Below are 17808 nucleotides of genomic sequence, written 5' to 3'. Positions count from 1 at the left end.
CCACTCTGAGTGGCTTCTGATGCACTCCTCACAGAAGAATCTTATGATAGGACAAAAAGCCTGAGGCATATTTGCCCAAAGTGCTGAGTGATCACTGCATATAAGTCCCTCTGTGGAAGCCAGTAACATGCAGAATCTGAAAACATCTGGTTCAAGGATACAGCTATTTCAGTCAGATAACACTGTCTTGTATTGTCTACCCGAATTGTTATACAAGTTCCTCAAATCTTCAAGTATCTGTCCTAAAGCTTAAGTTGTATCTACATTTCTGTGAGTAAATAGCTATGATATAGCACTCATTACCAAGACAACACTGATCTTAAGCTGTTTAAACTATTGATACAGCATACTTGAAAGCAAACCTGTTGAATAAATTCAGAAGATGCTATATGGCCAGTTAGAGGAGAATTCTCTATTATTCAGCTAAGACATCTATGTCTTCTAGTCCGAAACCTGTTCATGGTCATCCTTCTCTAGCCTCCCCTCCATTTCACAACCCCATGCAATAAGCCAAACACAAGCTGTCATCTCAAGGATTTTAATAGCACTGTCCAATTGAGAATAATAAAAACAAGTAGAAATAAAGTAATAGTAAAAGCAAAAATATCAAGATAACATAGGAAGTATTCATTCCTGCTAATTAAATGAGGTAGCAAGCTGACTAACTCATGGGGCTGAATTTTTATTTTTAATAATTTCTTAACAGCAGAGAATAATTTTTGCAGATTCATTAAGAAAGCTGCTTTCAGATGAAGTATGTAAGCAGAAAGGAAGGAAAAGATAACTATCAGGTAGCTTTGAGGCCAATATTTGCTTTCTACTTGGACTGACACCAAATTAAGGTAATTCTGCTTAAATTCAATGTTCAAACAAGCAGAATGCCCCTCTGCTGAAGTTGGGTTGTATTGCTGTAACTTAAGAAAAACTTGCCCCAGGAATCTGATTAGATCAACAATTTATGTGGCTGCACATGGAATGTAGGCAAGACAACCAAAGAATCAAAAGTGAAGATCTGCCAGTGGATCTGTTTATAGCTGCTAGTCCACTGTCATTAATTACATGATAGATGCCTGCAGGACTACCTGGCCTCACAACACATGCAGTTTAGACTGCATCAGTGCCAACTGATCCCAACCAGGATCGGGGTATTATTGTTGCAGTCAGATCTATTTTAGGGATCAATACAAATCCCACCAAATTGACTTAGAACTTATCTTTTGACTTCAATGCCAGTTAGAGCAAGCATGTAACTGGGCAAAGAATTACCCCAAAAGAAAATGAAAAATTGGCTAGACCAAAGTTCCTGATCACTGTCCATAACTGGACTAAGATACTCTATTTCTTTTGCTTTCATATAACTTGAAACATTTAAAGTGCAGTTTAGGAACATTTCTGGAGCAGAAATCTGCAGTTTGAAGGTAACTTTTTCACTTAAAAGATGATTCATTATTAAAAACAGGTTTGTACCATCTTCAGTAACCAAAAAAATTGCTATAAAAATAGAGATTTGAAAATAGACTGAATTCACATGTACCAGGTACCATTTCTAGTGTAAAATTGGTTTAGTTTATGAAAAATATCTTTCCTTAAAAAAGCATAGGCATACAGTTATTATCACTAAGAAGGTCCACAGAATTCCTTCAGTACCTATTAAACATTATACTCTAGGCTTTTTGACAGGTGGGTCCTGCAGGCTGAACTTAGGAATCTCACATGAAGAAGCAAAAGGAATTCTTTTGGCTGACACCTTCTTCCCAATTGTTTCGATCTGAAAGAGAAAACACATTTAACAAGTGAGTGCAGCAAGCTATACAAACTAAATCCAGGACCATGACTATGTTTCACAAACACTATAATAATATAAGCCACAAAGCACAGTGTGCCCAGGGACAGTTTCTGGGATTGGAGTTGCAAAGAGTTGTGGTGTGGGGTTTTTTTGTGGGTTTGTTTTGGTTGTTTGGTTTTGGGGTTTTTTTTGGTTTGGTTGTTGGTGGTGGTTTTTTGTTGTGTTTTTTTAAAACAAACAAACAAACAGCCTTTCACAGGTCCCTGCTTTGCCTATTTATAGCTGCCATCTCATGTGCCTCAGCTTCCCTAGGACTATGTACAACAAGTGTCATAAAATGTTCTGGGTATTCACAAAATGGAGGTTCGGCCTCCTTTGTCTAAAAATTTGTACCAAATAAATTAGGATAGAAACAGCTTTTTCCCCTCCTTGATGGAGTGGGTTGGTTTTGAAACACTACAACTCTGAATTGCTAAAGGCAGCCAACTAAGTAAGAGAAAGTATGTAACAAAACAAACACACATATAAGCCAGGTACTGCAAAATTCAAAGAGCGAGACAGATTCCTCCTATTTCTAGGTCAGACTAATGTAAATCACTAAGGACAGAACTTGTAGAGGACAAAACACTAACTATCAAAACAGTTCAGACACCCAGTAAATAAGGAGAGCTGTAGCTTTCCTCTTAAGCAGTGCAGGTCAGATGCAAAGCACCAAAATACTTCAACTATTTTAAATGTAACATGAATTTTATTAATATATTCTAGACAGACATCAGAGTTAACTCTGAAAGGTGTTTCAACAGTCATGTGAGCTGTATGTACCATATTTGCCCATAACAGCTTCAACTGTCTGGTTAAATCAATTTATACAAGCCTGTTCACAAACAGTGTAAACTATGTGTAGTTTAAGCAGGGGAAAAATATCAAGAGAGAAAGCCTATAGCCATTATGCAAGTAATCACAATACACAGGAGTACGCAGAATGAAACACAACCAAAACATCCATCTGGTCTGGCTTGTAGATTTTGTTCTGGTTGTGTCTGAGATGCTTCTATCAGATTATTTGGGGATTTGGTGATTTTAGTATTAGTCAAATTCTGTCTATGCTAGAAGTGCTTCAAGCCCTTCAAATCAAGGCTCACCCTGCTCTCCTCACTTGAGACTCGAACAGATTTTGTCTCAAATCAGAAATTACTTTACTTAGAATTACAGAGCTTCACATTTGTGTTTCCTGAATTAAGCTTCCACTGTGGAAACAGGCTATAAAACACACCCACCATTTCAAGTGAAGTTTTTTAAACTCCAATTTGAGGAAAAAAAAGAAATTAAACCAGCTCAAATTCATAGATTGGATTGTATATAACGGAAATGCTATTGGCATCAGGCTGTCTATGCAACAGCTTTTAACAAGGGCAGTTAAAAAGACTGGGACCTAAAAAGTTAAATATTGGGGTTGTCCATTTATGATAAAATTCTTTTTATTATTTTATGCAGAGAACATAGGTCAGTTGTTGAATGCCTTTGTAATTATATTCTAGATGAAAAATCTGGATTATAAACCTGGATGGCAAACTCACAAATTGGTTAAAAATTCAATTAGAATTTCTTAGAAAAGTCACCCAAGAGCTATGAAACAAAGGTACAGTCTCTGATTTTGAAAGTCTTTAAAACCACTAACTTCAGAAGAGAAGTTCCTAGGAGAAATATCACACTGGTTATAATTTGATATATCATTTGCTGTAAGCTTAGCAAAGCATTTTGCTAAGAAGTTAAGCGTTTGCTTCTGGGCCCTCTCTTTGGTGTAAACAAACACCATTGTTTTGACCTTCTGGTTGACATTAATCCATCACAAAGGATAATCAATCATCTCTTCCAGTCTCTCATGTAACACTTGAGCATTTCACTGGCTAATGTTCAGATACATCTTTGCATACAATGCATTTATCTCCAATGTCAGCCAGCCTTGTTGTACAGACCTTGTGGAGAAGAGTCCCAAACTTTTCTTAATAGTCTGTCCAAGTGGAGGACCTCACTGACTGATAAATATTTTTTACCTGCATTACACTTCATCTGGCTTTAAGTCTCATGCCTTAGGTAAACCTGCTTATGTCTTTTGTGAAGAGCAAAAAGTGTGTTTACAGCTTACACTTACTTCTGAAGGAAGCATGTTTTGCTATCCTGTTAATGTCAGTTTTAAATGCTGCTTTTTTTGTTTGGTGGTATTAAAACAAGTTGCCAGGTAGGGGCTGTGGCACAGGTTATTACATACACCAAATGCTAAGCTCAGCCCTTCCGCTGGGTGGTAGCAGCAAAGACTGCAGGACTTGAGGAAACAGTGAAGGGAGTAGTTTTGCAGTCAAATACCCTGATGATTACCCAAAATGAATTTAGGAGAGATCTAAAAAACTGCTAAATCTCAGCCTCATAACTCTGCATGACTTCCCTGGTCCAAAGAAGGGTAGACCAGCATTCCGATGTTAGGTTTACAGTTGGACTTGATGATCTTCAAGGTCTTTTCCAGCCTAAATGGTTCTATGATTCTAATGCATGCTTTATACTGCTGAATGTTGATGGCATAGTCTGATAGATAGCTTAGATTTTAACAGAGCATCAGTCTATGAAAATAGTAAGGTAACGGAGGAAGACAGCACTATGAAGAGACTTAAGTACAGGCAGGTTTAGTTTTAAATCCTCACCTGAAAAGTTTTTTTTTTTTTGCTTGCTATTTAGTCATTGCAGAGGGAGAACGCAAGAGGGAAGAGAGCAGAAGGAAAGAAACATAAGCAGCAGCAGCATCCAGCTGATTACCTGGAAGCCAATAACTTGTAGCTCATTGTGAAGATCATCTAGAACTCTCCTACCATCAAAGATAAATGCAGGCTTCAGCATCTTCTTATGAATACGTTCATAATCCAACTCCTGTAAAGGGCAATTAAAGCAGACAGAATAAAGTAGCAGCATAACACTCCCCTTTTCTTTAGTTTAAACTGAAGATAACATTTACCTTAAACATGTCCCATTCAGTGCAAATTACAAGAGCATGAGCTCCATCACAGGCTTCATAGGGATCTTTACTGATAGTGACCAACCGAGACACTGTAACAGAAGGAAAATAAAGTTTTATACTTCACACATCTGGTGCACTCCTGGCAAATGAGTATCCTTCCTTGCTCTATACAAACAAGGAGTTTCAAGTCACTTGCCTAGAGATGTTTTCTATCAAGATATTTGTCACTTCAATTTCACTTTTTAAATGAAAGCAGTTTGTACCTGGCATCTGAATAGAGTCCAAGCACTTACATGTTTGAAGTTAACCATTCAAATTTGATTTGAAGTCAAGAGTATCTCTAGAATTATAAGTTACTATGGAGTGTTCAAATGCCAGCTCTCACAAAGGTCATTGCCTGTACAATAGCAGCACATCACAGTTCCTATTTAACACTTGGTTCACACTAGAGAAGATACATATGGCTCACTAGGGGCTGCCTTCCTCCTTCAACTGCCTCAGCAGCTGCCTAGAGACAACCCTCCCACTCCCCTCTACTTCAAGGGCAAATCAGGTAATGTACAGTCTTTGCTCTTCTTTGTCAAAGCTCATTTTCCTCCATTCTCTTCCCCTCTAGAAGCCTGATCTATCCTTCTCCCACTTCCACCCATCATCTCCATTCTCCCCCTCCACATTAAAAAAAGAAAACAAAAATCCCAAATACCCTCTGCTTCTCTCCAAGAAATTTCTAGTTGTAGATGATTATTTTGACGTTTTCTTGAATTTAAAGGAACAAATTAATATGCAATTGATATAGGGGAAATAGAGAATGCTCTACAGTGAATTTCAGAACTATTTATTTATTTCTACTTTAGATATGCAAGCAAAAACTAAGGCAAGATAGGACTCATAACACAAAGGAGCTGACAAAACACTAGTCTCTCCTACTTCTGGACATTCTTCTTTCTCTTCCTTTTAATTATGCAGAGAGAAAATTTATTGCATGTATTCAAATTAATATTTATCAAAAGAAAAATAGTACAAAATTAGCATTTATCTATAAAAGCTATGGGGGGAGAGGGAAGAGTTCCAGTAATCCTCTGAGCTATGACAGTCTTCTAGTAAGTGTAACCAACAGCACACATCATTGCCATGGTGAAAATGTGAAAATGAATTTATAGTAGTTAAACAGATCTTGTGTATTGTGAGAATAGGGTGGGGAGGGAAAGAGGAATAAAGTTTTACATGGGCATTCTTACCTTGGTTATCTTCTGAGACACCTGGATGTGAGAGATCCAAGATGATTTGTTCCTTAGGTACTTTAGGATCATAGATATGGAGCTTTGCTCCTTCATCCATTAAATACTTGCTAATGTAGATACTGGATGATTCTCTAGGGAAGTGAATGAATCAGTTAAAGAATCAGGTGGCATGCTACAAGTACCAAAAGTCTTGAAGTGTCATGACAGGCAATGCCAGATCTTTTACACCAGTTTTACATTAAACATCTTCATGGTAATCCATCCCAGCAGCAAACTTGAAATCTTAAGGGACACCACTGAGAGTAATATGAAAACCAAGTTTACATCTCTTTTGCTGAATCATGCAAGGGAGATACCAAGCCCGGGGACTCCTATTTACCATAATTAACAAGGTATCAAGCTTATCAGCTTTCCCCACAAACTGCAGTCAGAGAGTTGTATCAAGTTTAAGCTTTAAAGAAAAACAGAATTAACCACATTTAGGAAACAAAGCTGAAACTTTGGCTTCATATAGCAATTTAGAACCAGCTGCAAAAAAAAAAGTTTACATTCTTTTCTGTGGAGAATGGAGGGATTCCATCAAAAATCTACCTTTGCTTATGCAAGTTAATAAGGACCAGAGGTATCTGCTCCAGCTTCTGAATGATTCAGGTATGTTGTAGAGGCCGAGAATCAATTGTCTCATCCATTTAAGAAAGACTAATCCTTGTTACAATGCAAGTCAGTCACAAGAGGTTAAGGGTTCCATATCTGATCTATTTTTATTAATGCAATTCAGCTGGGGGGGTTTAGCTGCACAGCTGGTCACAACTGTAGGGAATCCACATTAGTGAACTGAATTTGCTTTCTTACCTTGTGTCCCCAGTATCCTTTTTGAATGCAAACCCTAAAATAGCAATCTTCTTATCAGTGACAGTATTGAACAAGCTGTCAATAATGCGGGAAGCAAATCTTCTTCTCTGATAATCATTCATGTCTATCACCTGAAATTATATAAAACATGATGGTACAGGAGGGAGCCATTTTAAACTGTAAACAGCTTCTATTAACAATCAAGCAAAGCTACCCACATGTAAGTTTAATAGAGGCTTAAAGAGAAAGCTAAATATTTTTACTCAGTGTAAGTAATCCAAATATAAATGTAGGTAATTTACCAAATTCTGAGTCAAATCCTATTTTAATCAGTGACTGATATACACACATACCATCATGCATTATCTAGTTCAAAGGCTAGGACTTTTTCAGATTGCCTTTTTTTCTTTTTTTCAATCGACAATTTATTGTATTCTAGGCAGAAACATGGAAAGCAGTTTCAGTGTTAGAATACTTCATGTCACATAGACATCCCATTGCCAGACCTACACTACCTTACACACCATGTATAACAACTGTAAGAACATTTTTAGCCTTTTTAATCCACACTAGCAGATTTCAATACACAAAAGTAACATGGTTAAATCAGATATCTAAGTGCCTCACTTCACTCAGATTGTTCCTGTACTTTCCACCAGCCTGCTTCATACTTTTATCTCTAGCCCTTAACACAGAGGGCACTGGTTCCCCCACCTAGTCAGAGTTCAGCATGGACTGGAAAGAACTACATTTCCCTCTTGGTTTTGAGACTTTCAACCCAAATCAAGAATTAACAAAAGCAGTCTATGAAACATAAGGTATAAACTATACAGTAGAAGGATATTGGTGAACAAACTTTACTTGAGGAAAAAAATAAGAGCAGTGAGATTTATGCATTCAACAAGGTGGTGATGGGAAACAAAGGTAACAGATGACAGGGTAAGATGGACATATTTCTTTCTGGAGGTAGGTTTTAAACTAATGAAGACTTCAAAACTAGAGCGCCCTGTGCTGTCTGAAGGCTAGGGAGAATAAAAGTTAGGATTCTGGGGCTGCTCTGATCAGCATATCCTCCAGAATTTGCACCCTGTCCTTAGACTGGTCTGAGGTCTCCCATGGGCATGCATTTTGATGAGCTGCTGACAGTGCTGTGCTCAGGCCACAAAGAAGGTCTTCACCCAGTTGCTTATACAGGTGCACGTGTGTGTTACATGGCTTTACCAGTCTGGGGTGGGGCAGATAGACCTCTGCAAGATGACAGGGCTCTGAGGAAGCAGAAGGTGCAGGCAAGGGGTGGCACTACATGAGCATAACACTTTACCTTATCCTAACTCTGGAGTAACTATTCTTATTAAGGCGTGGACAAATCAGGTAGTAAGTCACATATAAACACTGCAAAGAATTGCTCTTAAAACAGAGTAAGAGAGCATAAAAGCATTAAAAGGACTTTTGTACTGGGTTTGTGTGGCAAGGTTTTGGTAGCAGGAGGGCCGCAGGGGTGGCTTCTGTGAGAAGCTGCTAGAAGCTTCCCCTGTGTCTGACAGAGCCAGTGCCAGCTGACTCCAAGACGGACCTGCCACTGGCCAAGGCCGAGCCCATCAGTGATGGTGGTAGCACCACTGCGATAACATAGTTAGGAAGAGGAAAAAATCACAAACCACCTGTGCAATTACAGCTTGAGAGAGGAGTGACAATATGAGAGAAACAACTCTGCAGATACCAAGGTCAGTGAAGAAGGAAGAGGAAGAGGTGCTCCAGGCACCAGAGCAGAGATTCCCCTGCAGCCTGTGGTGAAGACCATGGTGAGGCAGGCTGTCCCCCCGCAGCCCATGGAGCTCCACGGTGGAGCAGATCTCCATCTGCAGCCTGTGGAGGACCCCACGCTGGAGCAGGTGGAAGCCTGAAAGAGGCGGTGACCCCATGGCAAGCCCATGCTGGAGCAGGCTCCTGGCAGGACATGCGGCCCCATGAGGGATCCACGCTGGAGCAGTCTGTTCCTGAAGGACTGCACCCTGTGGAAGGGACCCAGGCTGGAGCAGTTTGTGAAGAACTACAGCCCGTGGGAAGGAATGTTGGAGAACTTTGTGGAGGATGGTGTCCTGTGGGAAGGACCCCACACTGGAGCAGGGGAAGAAAGCGAGGAGTCCTCCCCCTGAGGAAGGAGGAGCAGCAAAGACAATGTGTGATGAACTGACCACAAGCCCCTTTCCCTGTCCCCCTGTGCTGCTTGAGTGGGGAGGAGGTAGAGAAAAAGTCAGGAGTGAAATTGAACCTGGGAAGAAGGGAGGGGTGGGGGGAAGGTGTTTTAAGATTTGCATTGTCTCTCATTATGCTGCTCTGATTTGATTCATAATAAACTAAACTAAATTTGATCAAGTTGAGTCTGTTTTGCCTGTGACAGTAACTGCTGACTGATCTCTTCCTGTCCTTATCTTGACCTATGAGCCTTTTGTTGTATTTTCTCTCCCCTGCCCAACTGAGGAGGGGAGTGACAGAGCAGCTTTGGTGGGCACCTGGCATCCAGCCACAGTCAACCCACCACAACTTTAAACTAGTTTACATTAACAATGCAACTTTTTAGGCTTTTGTTAAATAAAAAACACACCTCCACACAGAGCAAACTAAGTGTTCCTATGCCTTTGGGTTGCCAAGATACCAAGTAGAGTGCGTCTTGAGAACGACCCTTGTGATCTCAAAGGAGAGAGCCAAACCAATTTGTCCCTGTCAAGACAGTATTTTTTTCTTATTCATCAGATTGTCAGTGGGGTAACATGGTTAGTTCCTGCAGCTCCAGAGATTGTTGTCTGCCTACATCTTATACTGAGTAAAAGCAGCAGTTCTTGAAGCATGTTTCAGAACATAGGGCTCCTTCTCTTTCGTACTGTGCCAATGCATCCAAGTCCTACACTGAACCAAACTTCTCCTGGATGCTTGTGCAAGGTTCATGTAGTACATTAGTGTCACTTCACCGATGGGATTGCAAGCCTCTCCACTATGGACTAGACTATCCTAATGAAGTATATTAAGGAAATTGTCAATCTGAACCCCTTCAGAGGCAGACAGCATAAACTCCATGTCTTCCTTGTCCCAAAAAACTGATATAAGAGAGTTGCAAGCAAGTAACTAGGCTGCTGACTAGCCCCTGGCTGGAGGTTAAACTATCTGAACAGGATGCAGAAAGCCACTGGACATCACAGATAATATAAGAAGCTGACAAAAGTCACAGATAGCACTGTGAGAGATGGCTGAGTTCTACAAGCAGTTATGGGGCAATTATGAGCGAGATTCAGTCAAGCTTCAGACAATTAGAAAGGAGATTTAGGGACCTTTTGGGGAATAGAATCTTGCAAAGCCAACAGAGCCTAAGTAACTCCCATCAACAGTACCACATGGCCATGATGACCTGGGTAATAGTATAAGAAATACTGGACATCAGGATGGATGTGGCACAACTGACCAATGATGAAAAGTAATTATGGGCATGTTGTTCATTTGGCAGGCAGACTGGGATAGAGGAAAGTGAGGAGAAAAAAAGGCTAGCAAAAGGAAGATTGAAAAAAAACAGGAAAGCTGCTAATAAGGTAGGTAAATCATGTGCATGGTATTCTGGGGGCATCTGCTAGGCAGCCTTGTATTTGATCGCCACAGCCTAAATCAGGACAATAAGCTAAAGCTGTTCTTTTGACCATACCACATATGTCAAAGCTGCTTCCTCAGTCAGGACTGGGAAGAGGGGTGAAGTGCTTTCACTGGTTTATAGGGAAACACTTTCTAGTACAGACTGAGCATTCTGGTATTGCTGCATTGATGCTAGGGCTGAGAGCATCCACATCTTCCCAACCATTCCTAATATTAACCAGGGAACAGCAGCAACCATACTTATTTAAAAGAATAGCAAGTTCTGCTAAGTTCTTTCAGGAAAAGGAACTGTAAAAGTAGACCCTGAAGAAAAGATCATAAGCTCTGATATAGTGGACAGAGATAACCAAGAGCAAGAGGAAGACAGAAGTCCAGACATGCTTGTACTTCACATTTTCTACTGCTACTTCTAGACAACTTCCCAATCCATTTGATCCATACAACTTAGTTGAACCCAAAAAAGCCTAAGCACCCACAAGTATCAAATGGCAGTGTCAGGCTGAGGGCCCTAAAATGTAAAGATGATCGACATTAAGGTATCTGTTCCTTAAAGCTGAAACACAGATTATATGTGGGCAATGCTCAAAAGCTCTGTGCCTGAAAGCTGAATGCTGAAGAAAAACTAACCCCTCAAAAAAATTTGTACCTGTTGCCAGTAGCGGGCTACTTCAGGTAAGTTCAGTGCCTCACAGAGGTACACTAAATTCAAGACATCCTTCTGAAAACAGCTACCTCCAAACCCTGAAAGAGAAAATGGTTATTGTACAGGTGACTAAGGTACTATTCTAGCCAATCTTTGGAATCAAGTAGTTTTTTGCTATCATTAACACAGTCAGCATAATTTTCCCAGTATTTCACTGCTAGCAAAAGAAAACCTTAAGAATTTCTCAAACTACAACTCCTGGACCTACTTAACTGTCAGTTACAGAAGCCTTAAAATTGCTTCAAGTCCCACTGGAGTCAATGGAAGTTTTAACCCAGTCTCAGGGAAACATAGGGTAAGATAGCCCCTAGGTTTTTTTATCATCACAAGTGGTTGGACAAGCACCTGGGTTTGCTCTTCCCCCTTACCTAGAGATTTAGATTAGTATTTCTCAGACCAAGTATTCTAAGATTAGGTTCTTTCCTCCCCCACCCCAAATGGGTCTCTCATCATTGCCAAGAACCAAAGATCACCACAGACGACTGAGAACTGAGGCAATTAATAGAGGGATCCTTGACCCTTAGAACTTTGCTCAGCAGCATCCCAGAAGCAACATATTGTAGAAGGAATTGTAATAACCTAATAGGAATTTTGGTAATGAATTTGCTACCTACTTTTCACTCTAGGAGATGTTATATTTAATAAGGTTATTTTAAAGTCACTGTCTCTTTCCAGCATGAAAACTGTAGCCATACAGATAGACTTTAGTCTTGTTCCGTAAGTTTGAAAGCTTATTGTGCTGACCACCATTTCATCACATCTTACTCTCTAGTAAACCTAAACAGCCGAATTCGTCCTACAAATTAGAAGTTGCCATCACACATTCTGACCTAGAGGCATCCCCTTCCTCAGGCTGCTGGCAGCAACTCACAAACAAAATTGCAGCAGTTACAATTGGGAAGACATCTATCTCGGAGAACACTATCATCAGTGATGCTTCATAAAAGTAAAGGTGCAGCTTTTCCTTCCAGTGTGCAGGCAGGATAAACCTTGCACTCTGAACTCTCAGGTTTCAGATTTCCAGGGCCTAGAGCAACCTCAGTCCTAGACATTTTACCAGAAAAACTGATTTATGCTAGTACTCTACAGCAATATTTTTTTCACACACTCATGCTGTAGAAGATTTTAGAGTATCAGATCACTTACTAGTAGACCTATTGCACTATTAATCAGAAGCCCAGAAGAAAAAAAAAAGGGGGGAAATTTTCATTTACCAACACTGGCTTTGAGAAACTTATTTCCAATTCTTTGGTCTGTTCCAATAGCTCTTGCTACTTCTTCAACATCTGCTCCTGTAGCTTCACACAGAGCGCTGATTGAGTTAATGCTGCTGATTCTTTGGGCAAGGAATGCATTAGCTGCCTGCAAATAAAAACCATAGTAAAGAGAACTTGATTTTTCCAGCAACTGAGATGCCCACAGACCAAAGGGAGTTACTACTGGAAGGATTACTTTAGTATCTATGTAACACTGTTGAGATACAAAATGGTAACATAACTAGTTTAATACATAAATGCCGGTTAATAGGATCTAAGCAAAATAATGTAATAATTAACTTGCAGAGTTTGAACCATTTTATGATGGTAACCAGCTTCTGCAGCACTGGAAGTTTACTCTTAGTAATAAATAACACAGCAATAACAGTGAGAAAAAGACTTCATGGAAAGTTCATATCATCTATTAGATCTCAGCTGAGATAACTGGAAAAGATTAATATCCTTTGACATACATATTGGGTACTCCCAATCTCATCCACCCTTCCTAGCTGCATCACCCGGTGTCAGTGAACTTCTGCTTCTGAACTTTGTCTCACTTACACACTTCGCTCATTGCAGACAACAATGGTCAGTAACACTAACCAGTTTAGAAAGTTCTGATGACCAGGTATTGGTGGTGAGGATTTTTTCTTTGGGCACCCAGTGCTCATAAACAGCACAAAGAGCACGGACAGCTTTCTGTCCCTCTGGAGAATCATCTCCACCGATAAGCACTCTGTCTGGGTTCTTCAGGTCCTTGATGGCTGTTCCTTCTGCAAGGAACTCTGGGTTAGACAGCACCTACAGGCACAGAAATAAAGGACAGATAAAAGCCAAAAGCAACAACCGGCCTTTAAATAGACAACTCAAAGATTACACTTACCTGCAAATCCAAGTTAGGCTTAGTATTAGCATCAAATATTCGACGAATGCTCTCTGCAGCACGTACTGGAACTGTGCTTTTCTCAGTGACAATTTTATAGCCATTTGAATTTTGTACAATTCGTCTAGCACAAGCTTCAATGTATTTCAGATCAGCTGCTCTGCCTTTTCCCATCCCATAGGTCTTTGTTGGTGTGTTAACCTAGTTACAAATACATGGAGGGAGAAGAAATGTTATAGGTCTCTTAATACAAGAGGTACTGACAAGGTGAAACTGTTACAAATGACAGACATTTTCCTTCCCAGAGTCCAGCTTGCTTCTACCCCAGAATTATTTTAGTTACCATATCAGATGAATGGCTATTAGCTTTCTCAATTACCCATTTTGTCTTCTAAAGAAAGCTCACTGGCCTCTATTCAAATAGAATTTAAGCAAGAATAATTCATAGCAGCTCTGCAAGCTTCGGTGAAAGTTAGTCCTTATTCTGGAAACACTAGTAATTTCTTCATTCTTACAGCCAGCCACCTTTTGTTTCCTGGCCCACATCAGAAGTGCAAAAATTCATGTAAAAATCTTGCAGCTAGTGAGGCAGTTACAGTTTAAACCCACTTTGCAGTGAAACCTAAGTGTAGAGCTGCTGAAAATTGCTGTGGCGAAGTACGCAGAAAAGGCAACATAAGGGAAAACACATCAGTTAGATTAGACAGAGGGTCCTTTTCATTACAGACTGAAAGAAGAAAATGGCAACAACATGTAAAAGACAATAGCCTGTTTCAAGCCAAGGACAGGTGGCAATATATAGGCTTGTATTAGTGGCAGTCATCCAGCCAAACAGCATTCATTTTAGCCTTAATGAATGGAGAAAAATACTATCAGAAATAGAGCTCTGTATTGAGGTGTCCTAACAAAGAGGAGTTCAAGAAAAGAGGACTTAAGTAACAAAAAACCCACCAAAACTTAACTGTGGCCTAGGAAGATTAATAGCAATCAGCTCTTTTGGATTTTGCATTAGGAACAACCTTCTAGACTACAAAAGGTCACACTGTTTATGTTTGACTGGATCCTCTTCCTAGTGGTGTCAATAGTGTAGAAATATTAAAGCTAGAAAATATTAAAGCCAGCTGGCCTCTCTTCTACTAATACAATTTTTAAAAAGCTTCTTGAAATAAGTCATCTTTGTAACCCAACAATCAGTATATGACTTTGCATCCCTATCTAGGAACCATATCAGTATTCTTAAAGTCTCATACATTTCAGTAGTACACTGCAATGTCAGATCTGCTTTAAGACCCCATACATCTAACCAAGCTAAACATCAACATTATCATTTGGACTTAGAGTCTGTTCATTTGTCAAACATTCTACTGGCTATAAGAAACAGATAAAATAAAATAAAAAGCTTATTTAAACACTTTTCCCACAGCACACAGAAGTACAAGGAGAAAACTGTGACAGTGACATGACATTGCTAACTGAATCTATATGACAAAACAAAGGCCTCTTCCTAACATAAGAGCAACATTATGACTTGATAAAAAAAAAGACAAATACACACAACCACCTTCTCCCCCTAAACTTACAGAAATAAATACAAGATCAGCTTCTCTAATGGCATCATCAATACTGGTGGAAAAGAAGAGGTTTCTTCCTCGACAGGATTCTACCACTTCTTTTAACCCTGGCTGAAAAAGAGCAAGAAAAAAAACAGTTAAGGTTAATGCAGTTCAAAGAACAGAAAACTGCATACCCAAACAAACAGCCTATCATTTCAGGTACAGAAAGACTTCACACACACACATCCCCCGTGTGGCATGTTTTCAGTATGCCAAATGTAAAGAACAGACGTAAAGCTTCTGTAAATTTACATAGTGAAAAAAATAAAGCCCTTTCTTATTCAAAACACTCAAAATGCTGTCTCAAAACTTTCAGACACACTGAATTGTTATTTGCACAGCCAGATTTTAGGCTGCAGTTATTCTTACACTCAGTTCTACTAGCATGAGCAACAATTAAAGAAATACCTGTAGAGTGATGTTAAGTAGGTTCAAGACATAAAGTCTTACAATATTCCCTAGACTGCAAACAAAAGAGGTGGTCCCAATCTCCTGTTCTCTCAGCTACACGTTCCATGGTCTCCCCAACATCAGACCTAGAACTGATCCAGCACAAATCCTACCCCTGGCCAAAGAAGTCTTCTACCAAATTAGCAAGCCCTGATCCAGTGAAAGAAAGGCAGAAACACAGAGTAGATAAAAGAGCACACTCCTTTTGGCAACCACTTATCTTTGGGCCAAATTAAACTTATCATGGCACCATACCTGCAGCACGGAAGAATCACAGGCACAATTCCCTTCCCTTAACACCTCCACTCAGACAAGAGGAATAGGAGGCCATGTACATGAGCAATCCTCCATGTCAGAATGGTCTACAAAATTAGTTAACTAAGATATAGTTGTCAAAGAACAAAAGAAGCCTTTACTTTTTGATTGAAAAATAAAGTAATACACTGTAATGTGGCAATCACATCTCCAACTTGAGAGATGCCCATCATGACATGGGATATTTAAGTAAGTGCCAGAAAGGCAAAGATTCACTGGAGGGAGAGAGAGGAAAATGAAGCAGAAGCTTTCTTACACAAGACACTTCTGCTGTCTCACTTTGTACCAAATACCTTCTTAAAAGGAAAACAAAGGTCAGTCCAGGCAGAATAACATGCATTACAACCCACCAAATGTTCCAACTATGGTCCTACTGGGATGTAAATAGAAAGGTAGCCCACTAGACAATTTCTGACACTGGAAAGAAAAAACCCAAAACAAAAAAATTAAGAAAAACCTCACCGTGCAATGACTCGATTTTACAACTATCTGAACTAATTCTTGGCAGTTTTTGTACATTCTTTGTAAGCAAAGGACACCATTCCAGGAAACAGATGTTGCGAGTTTGTGGGTTTTGGTTTTTTTTCAACATGCCAAGACTAGCTCTACTTTTAACTCATTCAGTCTAAGTGTTTATACAAAACAAAGGACTTGCTTTCATGATCCTTATTCATATCTCACCTAACTAATCTGAGCATTATACGCATTTTCCTTTGAATATGTATGACAAAGGAGGTCTATTCATCTTCACTTAAAGAGTCACAGTATAGGTTTGATTTTAAGAGGGGAAAAAACCCCTACACTAGTGTTACAGCACAAACAGGATTCAGAATATAAGAAATAGCAAAAGAGTAACTGTTAGTATCAGCAACATGCCTTGTCTTTGGGAGTCAAGTGAAGATAAGTTTTCACTCCCATTAAAGAAAAGAAAGAACTCAAACCTATAAAAACTGTACCTTGTGAAAGAATGAAGAAACCTATTCTTAAAGGGTGAAAAAGAATGAAAAATAACAAGTGCTAAGAGAATCAAAATAGAAAAATGCTTTATATATTTTTAAATGAAAGTCATTCTGTAATGAAGTGACAGTGAGATACATTTAAAAATATTTTTTACCTGGCCTAGTGTTCCCAGACCAGATTGGAGGTTTATGGTACAAGTGAGTCAGGAACCTTACCGTTCCCATCTTACAACATGGTTTAGATGGGCAGCACAGATTGGATTTTGGCAGTATTCAGAATGGGAATAAAGCTTACTGCCCAATATTACACATTCATATTGTGCTACAACACAGCAGATAATAGCTATAACTAAGAGGACTATGTTATGACTAGATCAGGTCTTGAAAGAAAGTCAGCATGATTTAGCACAATTCACTATAGATAATATCACATTTTTCCTTATTAGGCCCTTCATATATAAGCTTTAAATACCTGCCTGCACCAGACATATTGAGTTATTTCAAAAATCTTGTTTAGCAGTAGTGACAAGCAGCTGTTCCAGAATACTCTTTTTGAAGGACATCACCGTGCTATGAAGTGGGCCATGTGGAATGCCATGTGGTGGGAGGGAAGCAAATGCAACACTGGCTGGAAGAAGAGACAACAGCGAGACAAGTTTACCTCATAGATTGGGAGTGTATCTGAATTCCAGGCATTGATTCTGGCCTCGTTGACATCCACAACAGTAACTTTGATACTGGGACACATCTGTGCAATAACACTACAGGTTGGCCCACCAACATAACCAGCACCAATACAGCAAATCTTCTTAATTTCAAACATGATTGCTCTACCAAGAAGGGGGGGGGGAGGGGGAAGAAGAATCAGGAGTTATAAATTAAAATACTGGCCAACAATTCAAGGAAAGAAGAGAGAATTAACGACTTGAGATTTTATTATGCTGCCACAAAGAGAAACATTTTCTTACAGCTGATCTCTTGAAATGAACTGCAATTCCTCCCTCTCGCCCAGGAAGGCGAGCCTGCCCTCGCCAGGAGCACCAGCACACACCGACCATTGAGGAAGCGCTTTCTGTGGTCGCTTTGAAGCCTGCCAGCGTAAAT

The 17808-nt window shown here is 39.6% G+C and overlaps 1 protein-coding gene across 3 annotated transcripts; it reads right to left on the bottom strand.

Annotated features, from left to right (window-relative positions):
- Positions 1-1657: 1657 nt before the first annotated feature.
- UGDH (UDP-glucose 6-dehydrogenase) lies at positions 1658-17527 on the bottom strand (the record flags this gene model as incomplete). 3 transcript variants are annotated; one of them, XM_081998710.1, is made up of 11 exons in its annotated part: positions 1658-1768; positions 4595-4705; positions 4791-4882; positions 6032-6165; positions 6887-7017; positions 11172-11266; positions 12443-12590; positions 13088-13285; positions 13368-13568; positions 14948-15049; positions 17366-17527. In XM_081998710.1, 11 exons carry the CDS (start codon positions 17525-17527, stop codon positions 1658-1660), a joined length of 1485 nt encoding a protein of 494 aa, XP_081854836.1. The 3 variants fall into 3 exon arrangements, with proteins under 3 accessions (XP_081854836.1, XP_081854837.1, XP_081854838.1); XM_081998711.1 differs by having other exon boundaries at positions 12449-12590; XM_081998712.1 differs by lacking the exon at positions 13368-13568.
- Between the last annotated feature and the right edge of the window lie 281 nt (positions 17528-17808).

This window comes from Phaethon aethereus, assembly GCF_964289735.1.
Source record: "Phaethon aethereus genome assembly, chromosome: 4".
Classification (NCBI taxonomy): Eukaryota; Metazoa; Chordata; class Aves; order Phaethontiformes; family Phaethontidae; genus Phaethon; species Phaethon aethereus.
Note: the sequence above shows the minus strand (reverse complement) of the source record. Positions and strands in the feature narration are given on the sequence as shown.